The sequence below is a fragment of the Penicillium argentinense genome, assembly GCF_028826775.1.
Source record: "Penicillium argentinense strain IBT 30761 chromosome Unknown utg000005l_segment0_segment0, whole genome shotgun sequence".
Classification (NCBI taxonomy): Eukaryota; Fungi; Ascomycota; class Eurotiomycetes; order Eurotiales; family Aspergillaceae; genus Penicillium; species Penicillium argentinense.
The window spans coordinates 2,407,380-2,426,320 of NW_026622664.1; the positions used below are offsets into that span (position 1 = coordinate 2,407,380).

The 18,941-nt window shown below is 51.4% G+C and overlaps 9 protein-coding genes across 9 annotated transcripts; 6 read left to right on the forward strand and 3 right to left on the reverse strand.

Annotated features, from left to right (window-relative positions):
* Positions 1-951: 951 nt before the first annotated feature.
* On the forward strand, positions 952-2,294 carry N7532_005694 (glycoside hydrolase family 3 protein; the record flags this gene model as incomplete). The annotated part of the gene is made up of 2 exons (XM_056618188.1): positions 952-1,635; positions 1,707-2,294. The coding sequence occupies 2 exons, from the start codon at positions 952-954 to the stop codon at positions 2,292-2,294; spliced, it is 1,272 nt and encodes a 423-aa protein (XP_056474347.1).
* An 821-nt stretch (positions 2,295-3,115) lies between these two features.
* Positions 3,116-4,828, forward strand: N7532_005695 (putative proline permease; the record flags this gene model as incomplete). Its single annotated transcript, XM_056618189.1, has 2 exons — positions 3,116-3,453; positions 3,523-4,828. The coding sequence occupies 2 exons, from the start codon at positions 3,116-3,118 to the stop codon at positions 4,826-4,828; spliced, it is 1,644 nt and encodes a 547-aa protein (XP_056474348.1).
* Positions 4,829-5,418: 590 nt separating this feature from the next.
* N7532_005696 (bestrophin family protein) lies at positions 5,419-6,846 on the forward strand (the record flags this gene model as incomplete). The annotated part of the gene is made up of 4 exons (XM_056618190.1): positions 5,419-5,576; positions 5,635-5,773; positions 5,826-6,382; positions 6,441-6,846. The coding sequence occupies 4 exons, from the start codon at positions 5,419-5,421 to the stop codon at positions 6,844-6,846; spliced, it is 1,260 nt and encodes a 419-aa protein (XP_056474349.1).
* A 272-nt stretch (positions 6,847-7,118) lies between these two features.
* On the reverse strand, positions 7,119-9,197 carry N7532_005697 (ubiquitin-specific protease UBP1; the record flags this gene model as incomplete). The annotated part of the gene is made up of 1 exon (XM_056618191.1): positions 7,119-9,197. One exon carries the CDS (start codon positions 9,195-9,197, stop codon positions 7,119-7,121), a length of 2,079 nt encoding a protein of 692 aa, XP_056474350.1.
* Positions 9,198-9,468: 271 nt separating this feature from the next.
* On the forward strand, positions 9,469-10,125 carry N7532_005698 (Alb1 domain-containing protein; the record flags this gene model as incomplete). The annotated part of the gene is made up of 3 exons (XM_056618192.1): positions 9,469-9,484; positions 9,545-9,828; positions 9,901-10,125. The coding sequence occupies 3 exons, from the start codon at positions 9,469-9,471 to the stop codon at positions 10,123-10,125; spliced, it is 525 nt and encodes a 174-aa protein (XP_056474351.1).
* Positions 10,126-10,166: 41 nt separating this feature from the next.
* vp16 (tethering complex subunit VPS16) lies at positions 10,167-12,936 on the reverse strand (the record flags this gene model as incomplete). Its single annotated transcript, XM_056618193.1, has 6 exons — positions 10,167-10,415; positions 10,473-11,838; positions 11,888-12,381; positions 12,443-12,571; positions 12,628-12,734; positions 12,792-12,936. 6 exons carry the CDS (start codon positions 12,934-12,936, stop codon positions 10,167-10,169), a joined length of 2,490 nt encoding a protein of 829 aa, XP_056474352.1.
* A 179-nt stretch (positions 12,937-13,115) lies between these two features.
* On the forward strand, positions 13,116-14,695 carry N7532_005700 (uncharacterized protein; the record flags this gene model as incomplete). The annotated part of the gene is made up of 7 exons (XM_056618194.1): positions 13,116-13,346; positions 13,417-13,563; positions 13,613-13,762; positions 13,879-14,001; positions 14,058-14,213; positions 14,262-14,416; positions 14,479-14,695. The coding sequence occupies 7 exons, from the start codon at positions 13,116-13,118 to the stop codon at positions 14,693-14,695; spliced, it is 1,179 nt and encodes a 392-aa protein (XP_056474353.1).
* A 246-nt stretch (positions 14,696-14,941) lies between these two features.
* N7532_005701 (uncharacterized protein) lies at positions 14,942-15,679 on the reverse strand (the record flags this gene model as incomplete). Its single annotated transcript, XM_056618195.1, has 1 exon — positions 14,942-15,679. One exon carries the CDS (start codon positions 15,677-15,679, stop codon positions 14,942-14,944), a length of 738 nt encoding a protein of 245 aa, XP_056474354.1.
* Positions 15,680-17,652: 1,973 nt separating this feature from the next.
* On the forward strand, positions 17,653-18,401 carry N7532_005702 (uncharacterized protein; the record flags this gene model as incomplete). The annotated part of the gene is made up of 4 exons (XM_056618196.1): positions 17,653-17,829; positions 17,898-18,017; positions 18,094-18,210; positions 18,282-18,401. 4 exons carry the CDS (start codon positions 17,653-17,655, stop codon positions 18,399-18,401), a joined length of 534 nt encoding a protein of 177 aa, XP_056474355.1.
* Positions 18,402-18,941: the final 540 nt, after the last annotated feature.

Below are 18,941 nucleotides of genomic sequence, written 5' to 3' on the forward strand. Positions count from 1 at the left end.
GGAGTTCTACGGTTGACAGTTGCTAGGTGGGAGGGGGAGGGTGTGTGGTAACCGAGGGGAGGAGGATTGGGTCTTCGATAATCGCGAGCGCTGTCCGTAGGTAGACTGATGATCTTGAAGTGGGTCATTACTTGGAAGCTGGAGACACTCTTGAACTTCTGCTTGGAATTTTTGCCACTTTTTCTTTCCCTCGTACGCGGTAGTGGCATGTGAGTGCGTCGCAGGCTGTGTGTTTGGTGCGCGGCGTCCGGTACGCTTCCATACTGGAGCACAATACGCTCTCCGTCTCCGACTCCTCAGAGTAGAATAAGTCCAGTGAGGATGGTGAGGATCCCCAGTCCCCAACAAGCTGTATTACATTGCCTTTTTCCATTCTTCAAAAGCGATTGATCTCCGTAATCCAGGAATGCTTCAGCGTGGCCTCACAGCAAACTTGCTGGACTCAAGTTACTTTGACCATCTTCCAACAGTTTAAATCAGTCTCTTTAGTGGCATTTCGCTATACGTTCAAGTCTATTCACTACAGTATCAGGATTCTCTCACTCGAAGTATTTTGGTGGGGCATTTTATAGATCGTGAAGGTGGGTCTCTTCCTGAGGCACGTCCTATCACATCCATGGATGTGGTGAGCCCGGCGATCTTCTTCAGCACTCAGCCACATCGTAGTATCATGCTGACATGCTCTACGAATGTCATTCAGCAGGCCTCTGGTGGGCGAGCTCTATATGCACACCATGTATGCGTTTCAAAGCTTGGAAATGAACATTCATACATTAGCCGAAGATCTCCATCAGCCTTGAGACAGGTGGACCTCATGCCTACGGATAGTGTCGGCCAATCGACAAGTGGAAAGCGCCGTTACAGCTCCAGTGGCTCATCAACTTCACATCCTCAATTTCATATGTAGATAAGGGGCAGCGGACATCCCGGCCAACATTCAATGGATCAACCATGCACAGAAAGAAATCATCCGAGCTTGGTTTCCCTGGTTTTGTATTCCCAGACACCAGCGGTCAACAGCATGCACTCGCCTCCGCAATCAATGGCCTGGACTACGGCTCTTCCAGTCTTTGGAGCACATCTACTATCGAGGGGTATCTGAAGCAGCATAATATGACCGAGGGCCGACTGAACGATATGGCCATTCGTAACCTCATCGGATACTACTATGTCAACCTGGACAATGGCACACAACCTTTGACAGCCGAACAGGACGCATATGTTGATGTCCGTGGTAACTACGCTAAGCTGATTCGCTCTCACGGATCCAAGTCGATGGCCCTTCTTAAAAACGAGAACAACGCTCTTCCCCTCAACAAGCCCCATAAAATGGCAATTTTCGGCTCTCATGCCCGCGCCGCTATTGCTGGACCGAATATGGAATTCAGCGTTGAGGGATCTAGTCCTGTTTACGATGGCCACCTGGCCACTGACTCTGGCTTTGGACAAGGATCTCTGCCTTACCTCATTACTCCCGAGACTGCGTTTACCATCAAGGCCGCTCAGGATGGTACCATGCTCCACTGGGTTGCGAACGGTACCTACTCCTCTTCCGGTGGCTCGACTCTTGTGGTGCAAGGATCAGACAGCACTGCCGTGACTCCATCCATCAGCAATTATGCAGAAAACATGGACGTGTGCCTTGTTTTTATCAATGCATTTGCGGGCGAGGGGGCTGACGCACCGAACTTTACAATGATGACCAGGACGCTCTCGTCAACGAAGTCGCAGAGAATTGTGCCAACACGGTGGTAGTTATCAACACTGTTGGCGCTCGTCTCGTCGACCAGTGGATTGAACATGAGAACGTGACCGCACTACTGTATGGCAATCTTTTGGGTCAGGAGTCTGGAAACTCCATCATTGATGTTCTGTACGGCGACGTGAACCGCAGCGGACGACTGATCTATACCATTGCCAAGAACGAGTCCGACTACAACGTCGGAATCTGTGAGTCTCACAACTGCAGCTTTACGGAGGGTAACTATATCGACTACCGTTACTTCGATGCCTACAAAGTTACCCCTCGCTACGAGTTTGGATACGGTCTCTCGTATACCAACTTTACTTACTCGAACCTGAAGGTTCACTCGCCGAAGCTGCTCTCGAAGTATCCGACCGGCAAGCTCTCCGTTGGTGGTTATGAGGATCTGTGGGATATTGTGTCCAAGATCAGCGCCACTGTTCGCAACACGGGGACCGTAGATGGCGCAGAGGTGCCTCGGCTCTATATCAACTACCCGAAGTCGGCTCACCCAGCCTCTGCGTCAGCTGCGGGGGTTCGAGAACGTTGATGTCAATGCTGGAGAGCAGTTATCGGTGGAGTTTAAGCTTCGTCGTCGCGATATCTCCTACTGGGATGTGAAGGCCCAGAAATGGGCTGTTGCTCCTGGTACTTATTCCGTTTATATCGGTGCCAGCTCGCGGGATCTGCGGCTTCACGGCACCTTTTCCGTCTAGAACCGGGACTAATTCTTAATTTTTTTTTTTTTTTTTTTGATTTGAAATTGTATAGATTCACTATAGAATTGATTTGTTTATTTCATTGCCCTGAGTGCTTGGTCCATAATCAACGTACTTCGATGTATGCGGGTGTACCCCTCAAGACTTTAGGCTCCGTCAGGTAAGCAACAACATCCGAGGCCAACCCCTCACGCCGCAAACTTTCTGCAAAATAACCAGTTTGGACCTGAAGAAAATGCACCAACCGCCGCGCGTGACTGTCGCAGATAAGCTAATCACTTGGCATCGCCATCTCCTCCCCTTCGCGGTTTAGGCTCGTTTCCCCCGGACCGGTCGTCGCTGTGCCGCTGATAAACATGCACTCCAAGCTTCTTATCTCAATTTGGCAAGACCCGACCTTACTACACATCTCCTATCTCTGCTCCCATGATTGCTATACACCCAGACCGGTCGTGCCACCGGCTACGATCGATATCCCCAGAGACACACAGGAGGCCTATCGACAGGATACGTTTTACATCTCCGCACCGTATTCCGATTCGGAGTCTATTACCCTGAAGCCCAAAGTCAGTGCCCATTCCCATATAAAGATGGTCTGAGTTCCCGTTTGCCTGGCGCTCTTCCCGTCATGGTTCTCCTGTACACGACCACCATGGAGAAGAAGGCCTCAACAGACGTCAAGCCCGTCCTGGTAGATGCCAGTTCCGGCACCATGCTACCTTACCGCCAGACCCAGCGCGGTCTAGCGTCACGCCATGTGCAGCTGATGGCAATTGGGGGCTCGATTGGAACAGGACTCTTCGTCGGCATTGGATCGTATCTACGCGATGCAGGGCCGCTGTCGTTGTTCCTGGGGTATATCGTCTGGGGATGTATGTTCATCTTGCCAGTCAACCTGAGTATCGGAGAGATGTGTGCCTATCTACCAATCCGAGGGTCCATATTCGAATTGGCTGCGCGATTTGTTGATCCGGCCTTTGGCTTTGCCATGTACGTCTCCACTTGGGCTCGTGGCCACCCCCGCATTGTCGGAGATCGACACTGACAACCGCTTTCTAGGGGCTGGGTGTACTTCTACGGTGGGGTGATGCTCGTCTGTACCGAATATGCCGCCGTTGCAACCGTGATGCAGTATTGGAATACCAGCGTGAGCCCCGCAGTATGGGTGGCCATGGCTCTAGTCGTCTGCTCTTTACTCAATTTCGTCGCGGTGAAGTACTACGGCGAAAGCGAGTTTATCATGGCATCGACGAAGATCCTGCTCCTTATCGGACTGGTTCTCCTCACTTTCATCACGATGGTGGGTGGGAATCCTAAGCATGACGTCTATGGATTCCGCAATTGGACCCATGGCGTGATGTTCGAATACTATACCGACGGCGTGACGGGACGGTTCCTGGGATTCTTCTCTGTCATGGTCTATGCGGCATTCTCCGTCGCGGGACCTGATCTACCAGCTCTGGCGGCTGGTGAGATCCAGAATCCACGATACACGATCCCCCGTGTTGTCAAAATGACTTTCTGGCGTATCGTCGGATTCTACGTGGTTGGTGTCCTGGCCGTGAGTATAATCTGCAGCCCACGGGACCCTCGTCTGATGTCTGCTATCGATGACGCTGCCGCCGGATCGGCCGCCTCGCCGTGGGTGATTGGTATCGAGAATCTCGGTATCCATGGTCTTCCTGACTTGATCAACTTACTCATATTGTTGTCTGGCTGGTCATGTGGAAATGCCTATCTCTACAGCTCCAGTCGGACTCTGTACTCCCTAGCTCGAGATGGCCAAGCCCCCAAGTTCCTGTTGAAGTGTACCGCGTCAGGTATCCCCATCTACTGCGTACTAACGGTATCGCTCTTGTCCTGCATCACCTTCCTCGTTGCAGACACATCTTCCGTGACGGTATTCTACTGGTTCGTCGATCTGACTACCATTGCCTTCGTTCTCACTTATACGGGCATGCTCTGCGTGTTTATTGGCTGGTATCGCGCACTGAAAGCACAGGGAATCGACCGCAAACAGTTCGTCCCATGGGCTTCCCCCTTCCAACCATATATGTCCAGCATTGCTATTGTCATCGGATGCACGACGGCTCTGTTCAACGGATTTTCCGTGTTCAAGCCTTTCACCATCGAGGGATTTGTGACTTCTTATTTCGGCCTAGCGTTTTGGGTAGTCATGTTCACCTTCTGGAAGGTGTTTCACCGGACCAAGTTTGTGAACCCGGCCGAAGCAGACCTGTATTCTGGGAAAGCAGAGGTCGACGAGGAATGTAAGATCTGGGAAGATGGAGCATACGAGGAAAGACGCAAGGTTAAACTGGCGCAGATGAACTGGGCGCGTCGTGTATGGGAGAAAATGTGGTAATTTCTCTTTTCCCGCTCGACCTGATGTATATGAATTCTGGGTCGTCTGTATCTTAGACAGCAACAACCCTTTGGCATAGCGACGTATATGCTCTTCAAGTACTAAACCCTAAATTAACAATCTCATCAACTAGTTTTCCGGGGTTGCTTTTGTTCTTCATGGTCTTTCTGATTTGAAAGCTGTATTCTACCAGGGGCTACTGCTGTGGTCATAGTCACCCACGTGATCGGTCATCTGGCTAGCTACTCCAGTAATTTATTGCAACCAGTCAAGTTAAGCATCCCGGGAAAAGCAAAGAAAAACGCCACTGCGTGTCTATCCTGCAGCGGTGTATCATATCGCATCTCTGCGACGTCAACCGTCAACGCGCGGATGATCCTAGCGTCTTCCCCACCTCCACGCGGCCCACGATTTCACCGCAGTGTGCATCTTTCCAGGTACTCCTGCCAACGGAGGGTCTCGAGACACCGCGCTATTCACCGACTTCAGATCTGAGGATCTCGCTTGAGATTTCTCAAACCGGGTGGGACAATAGGTGCCCCAATCGACGGTGTCACCGCTTCCACGAACCAGGGATAGCCTCATCCGCTATGTCGATCGAAAGAGTCCGCCAGAGCGCCTTGCGCTCGAACTTCAGCGAACCGCCGACTCCAACTTTGACACGCCAAAATACATCGCTCAATGTGCATCACCATCAGCGCCGATTTACGCATCCGCATCTTCTATCATCTCGAAAGAAACCACGGAGGTACGATTTCCCTCTGATCTCTACCATCCCAATAATCTAAGCCTAAAGACCATTCCAGATGGCCCCTCGTCTTCCGCTTTATCAAAGGGGCAATTCATGCCGAGATATTAGTTCCTGTCTTTCTGCATGCCCTTTTCACAGCATTCGTCGTGTACCTCGACACACGCGTCTCCACAGTCGGGTTACCCGCTAGCATCGTCTGTCTTTTGCATTCCGGCTCCAAACGCTCCAAACTAACACTCAATCCAGATCCCATCACTATCCATCGTCGTAGGTCTGATTCTCGTCTTCCGAAATCAAACCTCTTACAACCGATTCTGGGATGGACGCAACGGCATGAGCACAATGAACACCTGCGTCCGCAATCTAGTCCGCACAATAGCAACAAACAGCTACAATCCCAAGCGTGGTCCGCCCACTGCTTCCGAGAGAGAGGACGTCGAACGTACGATACGCATTCTGATGGCCATTCCCTTTGCCACGAAGAACCACCTCCGCGCGGAATGGGGGGCTGCGTGGGCGTTAGGTGGTGCTTTTGGAAACGACATGGATGAACATGGGACTGCGGCGTATAACCCCGAGTACGCGGGTCTTCTTCCGGCTGGGTTAGTGGGCCATGAAGATGAAGGGCTGGGGTTGCCCTATCAGTTGACATTCTTTGTGGATGGCTTTATCAAACGTGGTGAGGCGAGAGGATGGTTCCCTGCCCCTGGGGCGAGTCAGATGCAGGCGCAGTTGAATACTCTTCTTGATGCGTATGGGAGGATGGAAACGATTAAGCTGACTCCAATACCAGTGGCTCACTTGTATGTTTGGTGAACGTTTCCTTCCATGTCGGGGAGGCCTGTGCTAACACTGTTATAGGATACACCAGAAGCAAGTCCTCGCTCTTTTTGGGTGTGTACTTCCTTTCGCAATGGTCGATGAGATGGGCTGGTGGGCCATTCCCATTGTGAGCTTGGTCATATTCACCCTCTATGGTATCGAGGGAATCGGTTCTCAACTGGAAGATCCATTCGGCTATGATAGAAATGACATCAAAATGGATGCTCTGGTCGGTGACACCAAGACTGAGATCGATGTGGTTTTAGACGAGTGGCGTCAGCATTGCAAAGCTATGGAAGGCATGATACATTCGCGTGATGGGGAGATCCATGGCAAGCAGTGCTTTGATGCTGGTCATGGTGCCACGGTGAATGGAGTGCGGGATAAGGAGAGCTACATGCCGCCGGATTTGTTTCTGAAATTGAGACCTCGAACAGCAAATTAGAGAGAGTATTGGACCCTTTTTTTCTTAGATAGGTCGCATGGAAATATTTACAATGGAACATTTGCATGAGAATTTGATGGATTGTGATGTAATCAGATGTGAATTGTGCTAGAAGTACAGATCCCTGGAAATAGAAGCAGAGACCAGCCCTCCCCTGTAAACGCCCCAAATGAATTGATCCCGGGTATCACGATGATGCAGCGGCCTATTGAACGGCTCGGTTTCGCTGGTGGAATGTAAGGCAAGAAATGACGAGTAGGAAAAATTCATTTTCATGACGCGGTGATAAAAGTCGGCGAGCCAATTGTGTCGCCACCGCTGTCTTGCGTGTTGATATTTACCACACCGGAGGTTTTCAGAGGTGGAATTGGAGACTTGCTGTTCTCGACAGGCAGAGAGGGTTGGTCAGAGGCAGAAACACTGGTAGCGCGCGATGTACTCGACTCTGCATCTGCAACTGTAGAGGTTGTAGACATGTCTTCTGTGAAATTGGATACCGATTCTGTTGGTTCGTTCAGAACGGTTTCCGTGCCCAGCGGCTCTTCGGGGCGTGCCGAAAGATTTTGCTCGATGGCTTCGTAGAAAAGCATGAAAACACCACCCTGTGACATCACATGGCCCTCGCTGACCATCTGCACATCGTCATCGCTCAGCCTATACCAACGCTCGGCTTTTTCCTTGTCTCCCTCCGCCTGGAGCACCTCGTCTGGAACGGGAGCCGGGAATTCCGCTGTGGAGTATTTGCGATAGCATACATAATGCCCGTTCTCATGTCGTCCGTAGTGGGTGATGATGGCTCGAAGTTCGTACTGTCTGCTGGGGACATCGACTGCTTCACCTGCACGAGGAAGCATCGACTCTCGGGGGTCCGTAACCCATTGCTCATGAGATTCTCCGGTTTGCCCAGTAGATCGGACCCCAAGACACCAATTATTCAGATTCATCGTCCTTGGGAAATTGACGCCGGCATAGTTTTTCTTGAGCATGCCTGTCATTTCGTCAAACAAACTTCTGTTGATATGCACGACAAGGCATTGAGGAGCTCGCGCAATAACCGCTTGCCGGGACTTTATCGATGAAACCCGGTTTTTCGAAGGGATGTGACATTTCTCTGTGAGGGTTTTCTCGGCAAAATCATGGCCTTCCAAGGCGGTATTCACGGCTTCCAGTCTAGCTTGCGCAGAAGTTACCACAGCATCTGACAGACCAGGAGACTCCGGCCTGTCAGAGAACCCGTCACCGCCTAGGATGTCTCCCAGAAGGTTTTTCAGTTGTTGCTGAGCACGCAGTAGAGTGCATTTGGCACACTCGACGCCCTCTATTTCCTCCAAAGCCATGTAATCGTCTAGGCATTCACCAACCTCGTATTCAAACTTGCTCCCAAGTGGAACCGTGAGGCAGTTGAATGGGATTAGCGAGAGTCCTTCGGTCCACCCGCACTTGGTACATCCCACGCGTTGGGCAAGTAAGCCCTCAAGCGGATTGCGAAGCGAGGCTGTTTCGGAAGTTGAGTTGGCGTTAGACTTGCCGTCATTAGTCGTGGAATTTTGATCAAGGCTGCCAAGAATATTTTCTTGCGGACCAGCCATCTTCAGGCCCAGGTTTCTTGTCTGTCCTTTGGACGCCCTTCGAATCTCAATGTCTATCTGATCCACCACTTTTGAGAAGTATTCCTGCGCGTCTTGCTGTTGCCAACTGCTCATTGATTTGAGCTCCGGTGGGATCCATAACTTCTGTCCGTACTTCGATGCGCTGTTCAAGAGGTCGATGATCCCCCTTAGCGCCTCATGTGTTGAAAGAGAGCTGTTCTCGGCTAGTTCATCGACGTTCTGGCGCAGGAAATATGAAAGAGATTTCAAAGAGGCCAGTCCCTGGATTATACTGTTCTGGTAACAGGAATTATCCCAGTTCCCTAGCCCCCGGGGAATCGCTTCTTTGTTGTTTCCCAGGAAAACACTCCCAATGCCGGAGAGAGCTCGCGGGCGAGGTATGAAAGGAAACGAGTTATTGTCAAGGCCCAGAATCCGTTGCATCGATTCACTTTTGGCGTGCATCGTCATTTGGGAAGGATTTGAGGGGTCGGAATCGGCCGGCGACATTCTGGAGTCTAATGCGACAAGGACGCGGGCGGGTGTAAGATAGACGAGGATGTTCCAAAGAAATTGGATCAAAGAGACTGGCGCGAGGCCGAAGTGGTCGGCTACCACGTAGGCAGAAATTAGGGCGAGGAGCGTGTATACTAGAGCTTGGTGATTCTGAAAGACCGTGGCAGGTGTCGCATCGTGGCTGCTTTGGCTTGCGTAATGGATGGGGCGGTTCAATAGGATGTCAGCTCTCCCTTGAGCATTCATGGCGAAAAGGGAGTTTGAGAGAGCCGTAGCAGCACAGGCACCTCAAGCATGGGCCGTTGCGTTGACCAGCACAGAGCGAAGTGGTGTCAAGGAAAGGACGGCGCAGGTGGAGGCGTTGTATATTTTGGTCGGGAGCTGCGCTTTGGGTCCGTCGCGCCCGCCGCAAAATTTTTTATCGATAGCTGTGATAGCGGCGGGCTTTTGCAGTCAAATCTCCACACAATAGTGGGAGAGATTTCTTTGCTCAAAACACTGCACTGTCGAACGCGCCATGGCTAAGAACAAGCGTGAGTTATATATTGTGCCCACCTTGTGAGCTATTACATTCGAATCTAACACAACTATAGCCCAAGGTCAGAACTCCCGTGCGGCGCGGCGAGCTGTCTCGCCCGTCGACAAGTCCTTGGTTGCTTTGCCGCGAGCAGAGTCCCCTACTACCGAGCGTCCCACGATTCTAGCTGAGCGCGTAAATGCTGGAGTTCAGAAAAAGAAGAAGGCAAATAAGAAAATCACTCGGGCACAGCGTTTGAGACAGGAGAAAGGCATGGAGAGGGCCGAGAATGTCTTAGACCAGTTGGAAATCAAAAAAGCCAAAAGTATCAACCGGGCTAAGAATATTAAGACCAGAAGGGTATGATGTTTTCGCAGAGCAAATTCTTTTCTACTTAGGTGCACGGATGCTGACAAGGTACTCTCTCTTTAGGCTGAGTGGGAGGATACAAACCGAACTGCCAATGCATCGGCGTTTGCAGTGCTCCAGCAGGCTGGCAAAGACGAGGAAGACGATGACGATGAAGATGACGATGACGATAATGCTATGGCCGATGATACAACACAACCCAGGACCACAGCTAATGTATTTGCGGCTTCTGTGGCACCAGCGGCAGCGGATCCTGCCACGGCTGATGAAGACGACGAAATTACTTGAACATGACGTCCTGCCCCAAAAATGCCGACGCGCTCAGCTCTCTATTTCCTCGGCCTGAGTTGATTTATCATGCGCTCGATTTCCGTTGCCGCCGGTCCAGACGCTTTAGTTCGAATGTGCTCAAGGGCGTTCAGGTCCTTCGCCTTTTGCGCCTCCTCTCCCGCCTTCACAATCATTCCACACTTCACCCACATTTCAATTCGCTCGGCAGGTTGCAGATTCGTGCACTTCGGAACAAATAGGGACGCCAGCTTCGTGTTTCCGGCACCGAGAACCTCGTTATAGAAGGGCTATTATCCTGTTGTTAGAATATGATCGGATAGCTCGGATTGTCAATGACATCTTACCTCCCATCCAATGGGGGACTTCTTCCCTTTTCCAATCTCTTCTAACTCACCCCAGTCCCTCTTAGCTACCAATGCTCTCAACCTTAGCCACCAGAAGGTCTTTTCCGGCATCTTGAATTCAGCCTGCATCTTATGCGCTCGCTTTCCGTAGCCCGCTCGGAATAACCTGTAAATCGTGTCGTTCAGGCTGAGACCGACAAACTCGGCTCGATCAGCAAGATCTTTGTCCAGCGCCTCCTGGGCTTTGAGAAGTTGCGAGGCTTCGGAAACGAGTTTTTGGTGCAACACAACAGTTGGGTCTTTGGAGTCGGACAGCAAGCGTGTTGCCAGGTGAAGCTTCTCAGTCTTACGCTCTAGATCTGTTTCTCGTAGAGCTTCCGACAACAAAACATTAGATCCCTCAATGGGACGATCATCCTGGTAGAAAAGGTCCTTGAGAAGCTCAATGTCTTCACCTCGTGCAGCTGTTTCGACCAATGCGGATGCTACTGGGCGACTGTTGATCATGCGGAAGAAACTCGCGAGGGGAAGCTTGCTCTTCAAATGTAGAAGCACGTAATTTACCAAATCATCATCCCCACTTTCGATTGCCTTGTCGAGAGCCACCTCGTCCTCTTCCATGCTCAGCAACAGTGGAACCTGCTTACCAGCGCGAGGTTCATAGTTCAGCAGCTGAGTAGCCAAATGCGATCGGCCCTCGTCATAGGCTGCCTGTGCAATAGTTTCGAAAGAGATACCCGGCTTTCCTTCCAGTCTTTGAACAATGAGCTTGCATACAGCCTCATCATCCCCGGTAGAGACTCTTACTTTTTGGCTCGCCCAGTGCACATAGATGCGATCCGCCGGTATTTGGAGGTATTCAGAAACTCGGATGGCGAGCAGGTACTCGTGACGGTTGATCAGGCGCTCAATGAGTCCCTCCGGAGTCAAGCGCAAGTATTGCTCGTATGACACTGGTAGTCCGACTTGGTAATCGCGTACCGCGGTCAGGACACGAAGTTTCTCGGTCATCTCAACAAATTCGTCGCTGTTGTAAAGATCCAAGACTGATTTGCCAAAGGAAGCGGCCTTGAGTAAGCGCTTCTGCCAGTACACATCAAACTCGTGACCTGCTGCTTTGATACATGCATCGACTGCAGCAGGAAGACCCGAGCGAATCCGTTGAATATTCTCATTGGCCTTTGGCGACATCTTTTCTAATTGCTCGACCGAGTCAAGTAACACAGATGCAGGAGCTGAGGAGCCCGGTCTGAAAATCCCTTCCGTGACTTCATTGGCTTTATGCAAAAATTCGCAGGTGTCGTTCGTTATCAAGCGAACACCATCAAACTCGGGAATGACGTGTACACGGGCATCATAATAGAACCTGACGGGTTTGTTAGCAGCGAGCGAGACTCCGCAGGGACTCAACCTACTTCGAAGCAGCACCATTGGGTCCAACTAGGTGGATCTCGTCCTCCCAGGCTAGAACGACAGCATCATCGCCACACCAGTTCATGGAACTCGGGACAACCCGAGATTTAGAATCATATTCGCTTAGTTTGCTCTGGAAGTCATTGCTGACAACCCACAACTTTCCTTCCCCGGTAAAGAGCGCAACGAAGCGCCCCGATGGGGAAACGCTGATGTGTTTGAACGGACCGTCCTGCAGGATCTTGTCTTCAGCTTCGGTGGAATCGACAAGGTAGACTGTTTTGTCGACAGCCAGGAGAACTTCTACCGAGCGCGAGAGCGTGTGCGCCGGGGGACTTAGTGCCCATGAAGATACCTCGCCCTCGGGACAAGGCGCGAGCTGTCGTGGACGTGGTTCATCATATTTCGAGACCGCGACCAGTTGGTTATTGGACAATAATGCAACAAGGCCGGACGCCCAGAATTGGCAAGCCCGCACGCCGTACTCTTCGGCGCCCTATATCCCGCGAGTCAATAATGGGATTCGGCTTAGATTTCACATGGCCAAGGACACTCACATTGCCCAGCGAGAAGGAGGTGAACTCGCCATCCAGCCCGAAGTAACGACGGACGGTGCCATCCTCGGCAACTACCAAGAGCTCCTCTTTGTCGGACCAGCCGAGCCCCCGAATGGTAGCTTGATCCCACTGTACAAAAGTTAGCTTAAGTCCGCTCGAGACGCCAGTAGGCAGGAGGTATGCACATTAATTCGATTAATCAGTTTTCCTGAACACGAATAAATGTTGATTCCCGACCGTGATGCTTGCGTGTCGCGCAACCTGAACGGCTTGTTCTCATCACGATAGAGCGCTGCGAACATAAGCCAGTCAGCATGAATCCCTATGAATCACCTCATTCGAGACATACCGATTGCCCCTCCATGCGGAGCGCCCGCGACAATGTAGTTCTCTAGTTCGACATCTTCGTCGAAGACGGCGTCATACACCGGGATTTTGCGGTAAAAGCTGTCGCCAACCTTTTCCCAGTTGGAAAGCGGATTGGAGGGAGCCATTTCTGGACGATGCTTGTCACAGACGATGGCCCTAAACAGACCGTCAACCCATGCCCCGTGTTGATTGTTGGCGACGGGCGGGCCAGCGCAACTCGGCGTCCAAGGCAGGTGCTACGCTAGCTCGAAAGTGGAAGCATAAACACCCGATCTGTTAGGTGTCGAGGCACCCAGGCAGCAATATGGCCTCACCCGTCGACTCCCCCTCCACTCGTCATTGCTTCCATCGGATCTCGCCCAGCGACATTCGGGATTCATGGAGCGGAAGGATGGATGGTGATATTCTCGAGGATATCGCGCGACAGTTGTCCGCTGTTGAAGTGGCACTTTTTCTGTGCTTGGCCAGTCGCGCACATTGCCTGATTGAGACCACCAGAAACTATGTCGACGATCTTGCAAAGGAGCTAACCCTGGTGAATCATGCATACGGACTATTGCGGAGCCTCTCCGTCTCTCAAAAATATTTACTGACTTTGCATATAGATATCCTCGAACACTTTCGATCTGTCATCCTGCATTGTTGATTGCTGTGCCGCAACATCAATCGAGGACATCCACGATGAGATTCTCACTCAGGATGCGCGCAATTTCCAATCGCGGCCACCCTATGTGCGCGGGAATACTGAATCGGTATGTCTCGGATATGGAAATTTTCTATGGCATATACTGATTGAGACAGTCCAGTAACATTTCCGTTTATATGGGCCCGCGAGATCGAAGCAGGTCTCCGGTCCCCAATACTCCGGCCGATGATGTAAATGTCGTCAATATCGTCATTGCGAAAAATTTCAACTTGGTTGAAGATGACGTTCAGGTCCAGGCGTTGCAGGTAGGCATACACGTTTCATGTCATGGCCCCCCATGAACCTTGAAACCTTCGACCAGGTTCATGAAGCGATGTCTCCTTTCAGACCATTCTCGTGATTATTCTAACCTTCTCAACAGTTAATGCGAACAAGAAACCTGGCAACAGAAGCGGGAATATTACATGCTCCGGCAGACTTCCTCTTCGTACCCCTTGTCGTCCGCGATGGAGATCTGCTTGATCCTCCGTTACGAACACACCTTGTATGCCAGCTCCCCGTCGATCTGATCAGTTGACATGGAAACTAATTCAATTACAGAGCGAGCATCTCTTAGTTTCCCATTTCCACGACCCTGAGGATGGATACGTGTACCTGGAAGAGAATGAATGGTTCTCCGACGGTCAATACTCTACGTCGTCAGTGATTCACAAGTCAAAAGCCAAAAAGCAGCAGCGCGCCAAAATCGATGAAATGGTACGCCCGCTTCCCATTTCCGGGGTTCACCTTTTAATTGCCTCTTAGATTCTGAACAAACTTCGAGAAGCAAGTGAATCAGTCACAACAAGCGCCGAGGTCGTTCGGTACATCCAGGATATCGTTGTCTTTCTGCGGCTCAGCCGTGCCGTGGCTGGTGGTATCTCTGCCAAATCAAACAATCAGTTCGCTCAGTTTGCACAGTAAGTCGTGGCTCACGCGTGAACACTATACACGGATCGGTATGGGTGACCATCTTCTCTAGGCTCCTTGCACCCATTCACGGTATCGATTACCTAACACCATCGATTGTGGCGCTGGCTGCGAGGAAGGTCTTCCGTCACCGAATTGTTGTCGCGAAGCCAGAGGATGACCGCAGTCTTCAATATGGAAGTGATCTAGGGGCTGTATCCCAAGTCCTGGACAATGTGACTCCTGATTCTATTCTGGATGGCGTTCTTGCATTGGAGCCGCCGATATGATAAATGCTTTTGCTTTCAAATACCCCATTGAGCCAATACAATTGCGGTGCTATCGTTACTCCTCCACGTCTCCCGAATTTCTAGAGGGCAAGTTATGAATTCATATGTTGAAGGCTTTCAAGTACATGGTAATGCACATTACAATGTAAACATCAATAGATTGTGGATGACTTACTGGGCATGGGGGTGAATCGCTTAGCCGACTCGAACCCCCATCGGTCCTCGCCAATGAGCCTGTTTTTTGGTTCAGCGAACAGAACTGTGTCGATCCTGAATTTGGTCCACGTCAAGATCGTACGGGAACGGGGAATAGTACCCCTCGTAGTCGCTGCTTGATCCCTCTTCTTCACCTTGCTGGGGCAGAGTGTCCAACGAAGAACTTGGAGGCTGCCGGACCATTCGAGCCCTGCGTTCTCGACGACGACGCTCTCTTGAGCGAGAGAGGCCTACATGTAGAGGTGGCAGGCCAAAGATGTCATCGTCAGGGAGACTGTTCAGGCCGCGGCCTTTGTTTGTGTTGGTTGGTGGACGAGCTGTATCACCCACGGGGATCGGAGGGATAATCAGGGCAGCAGTTTTTGGGTCCCCCTGCTGCTCCTCTCGGTCAAAGTCGATTTCCGTGGATGCCTCCGAGTAATTGTCAGCGTCGTTGCTACTGATGATGCGGGTCAACCTGGATTCTCCGAAGACGTTCTCCTGGTCCTCAAAGGGCATTGAGACATAAGTATGGCCCAACGGGATGTAGTCTGGGTCACCTTGGGTCTCGGGAGGGTTCTCGTAGATGATGAAACTCTCGCGCTCTTCAGATGGACGGCGGGGAGGGCCGAGGAGCGCCGCATCTGCATCTTGTTCAGGGGTCGACTCACCTGCTGCCAGTCGAGCAGCCTGTCTGGCTGCCAGCCGCGCACGTCGAGTGGCCTCGGTGGTCCGAGGAGCGGCATCGTTGGGGTTGAGGCCCAGAGGGTCGAGGTCGGTGTTATCCATGTTCAAAAGGCAAAAGGACGATCAGAGTCAGCGAATGGGAACTGGGACCCCATCGAAATGAGAATTTAAAGAGAAAGTGGAGGACAAGTCTGGAGGTTCTGGGAAAATACAAAGTCACTGCCGCCATTTCCTAACTTTGCGCAATGATTCTTTACTTTTGGGGGTTTTTCTGGAAGATGCCGCCCACTACACACACTTTCCTCGGCGCCCACGTCAAAATCCTGCATAATATGTGCCACGGTCCTATCCCAATAACTCAAGAGAGGCAGATTCCCTTGGGCTCCAGATTTCAGGATTTCCAAACCGCGCAGACAGATGCAGACAGGCACACAACACCTCATGCGTCAGAGCTGAAGCTATTCACAGCCCGTACAGCTTCACCCACTACACAGATCAGCATCGTGTTAAGAGGCCGGTTTCTCTCAATCATCTATCACAATGGCAGTTTCGGTTCGAGACATTCTGCTCGTTTACGTTTGACGGACCTCGACTTCGTCCAGGTACCACAGAGGCAGCACCTTACATAAACATCGGTCGTCTCCTAACTGCGGCGGAATACTAGGCATGGTTGCTTCAAGCAAACGATTCCAGGGGACCTCATATACGCCACACCTTCTCCTCGTGATATGCTCGTCCATGTCAATTTGGGGATTTGATGAGGGCATCACAAGCGTCCACAGTGAGATGTCAGTCTCCCAGGGAGCAACAATTGCCAAACAGAAGTGACATCGAGAACTTCAAGCTCAGTACAAGTTAACACTGCGCAATCGCAGACCGCGAAACCCTGGGAAAGGGGTCCGGCCGTTTTGCACGGTAGCCCGGAGACGTTCGGTGGCAGCCGAGCCATAGCGGCATGTGAAGAGAAAGGCGACCGCGCTAGTCAGAGTGTTCTGGGTCTGGTCTTACTGTCTACGACAATATATGGGGCTGTATAAGGATCTCGCTTGATCTACCCGCGCGGAGGCGATATCGGGTATCAACTCTGGATACCTCGAGGCATCCTCCGGAGAGAGACATGCTCACGCTAACGAAGGATCGATATGCGCAAAATCAGCAATCATGAAAGTTGAGAGATGTGGCTGAGCTTCTCCTGGCGAACACGAGCAAAAGGAGACCAAGCCATGACAAATGGGGAGCGTTTTCCCCTGAGCAGTGCAGCATGAATCAATGCTCTCCACACTTGGTACTTCGGACTTCTGCAGCCTCCTTCCTTCCAGCATCCCGAGCCCACGCTACCGGGAGCCTCCAAAGACGGACCTCATCTCCCATCGCATGGCAATCGTATCTCGCATCCGCAGCTGCACTTACAGGGTTCTTCCCCGGGATAAGCTCGCGGCCTTACTCAGTGGGTCGCGCGGCCGGGCGAGGTCTCAGTTTTGAGTCTCTGCGCGCTGGCGATCCCAATTCCCGCCAAACAGCGACGTCTTTGGGGCGATTGGCCCGGGTCGAGCTCCACCGTTGAATTGTGCCTGTCGCTTGGATCAACTGGTGCTCTCAACTGCATGCACTCCCTCAATAACTTTTGGGTCCGGCGGACACTAACCCCTCCAGATCTGCCACTCCCGTTCCCACCTGGCGCGATACAACTCGGTCGGAATTGGATTGCCCTTGTCGATCGGATCTCCACGCTTCTGGCACGATGTGAGGCCTGCCAATCAGCCGACCGAGAGCAAGAACCGCTAGCCCGGTTAGTCGGTTTAGTTGATTCAGGCCAGGCACCCCGTAGGCCGCACAGGAACGGATGCTGCAGGAATTTGGTGCAAAAAAACGACCTGTATGTATTCCAAATCACACTAGAGCGCATTGCTCTCCAGGTCTATCCAAAGTTTATTAAGGAGGGCATGTTCCTCTCTATCTCCCAATAATGTTCTCGAGTATTCCAGTCCTTCTTTTCAGTCCACTCTTTTCACCAACCACATACATTCGTCCATTACAGATCTAGACTCGTTCTAGTATACCCAATACCGTTCATAATGCAGTTCAAGAACCTTCTCATTGCCTTCGTCCTGACCATCGGTGCCGCGGCCAACAACGCCAGTGACATTGCTCCCACTGTCCAGCGCCGCATCTCCCAGCTTGACCTCGGTTTCAAGCAGACCGATGTCCTTCTGAGCCAGCTGACGCACAACACTGGCGATGCCACTGCCAACGTACGTTGTGCATTATCCCGTACCAATACTACCCCAAAAACAGTCAACTAATTGGAAATGCCACACAGGACATCGTTGTCGCCTACAAGGAGGTCGTTGCCCGCGAGGCCACCGACATGATGATGCCTCAGCCCTGGAAGCCGCTGGAGGACTCCCAGCAAATGGTTATCTGCCAGTCCTTCCACTCGGTATGTGCAAACCTCAAACCTACCTCTCGGCTCAATTGCGAGTACTTGGACCCGATTCTAATGATATATGATGCAGCTTGCCCTGACCGGCATCGAGCTGAACTACAACTTCGTCAACAGCGTCAACTACTTCAACCAGACTCAGCGCCACGATCTGCAGCACTGCCTGAACAAGGTCACTGAGGAGACTGGTGTAAGTCATTCCGCAACACCACGAACACGACTCACCTTGGAAGACATCCAGCTAATCCGATTGCTCTCTAGGACTTCGTAAAGGGCGTTGCCAAGACCGCCACCCCGTACTGCCTGGACATCATCCAGGACGACAACAAGGCGATCTACAAGTCCATCCACGACGCTCGCCAGGCCCTGGCTGCTCTCTAAGCACATTCACGATCTGGGAGGTGAATCGGTGTCAATAATGTTCTTTATCCTTCGCCTATGGTCACGAGTATATAGGTCGAGGCTGAGTTTGAAGGGGTAGGATACTGTCAGCCCTTTTAATCTCACTCCACGCACTCATGGTGTACATTTGATAAAATTAATTAAGCGTTATTAAGCCATTGATTTGGTAACAAGTTAACTCTATTTTCTTTTCGTAAGAACTAATTCTCAACGACACTACTAGTGTGATATCTATTTTTACTTTTGTGCCTTTTGAGTTTCTACAATGTCCCGAAGAAGATTAGTGGGCGCTACAATGCAATAGTCTCGACCAAGCGATTGATAGATTGTATCTGTCCAGCAATCTATGAGCAATAGTATCCACCAACGAGAAGCAAAAACCTGCATTATTGCCTCTGCGCCGAGCATAGATTTAAAACAATCCACCGGCCGCCAAATCGATCGACAAAACGTGTCCTTGTTGGTCTCCTCGAGCGGAATTGCGGTCACCCCCGGCACTGGTAACGGCAAAAGCAGCAT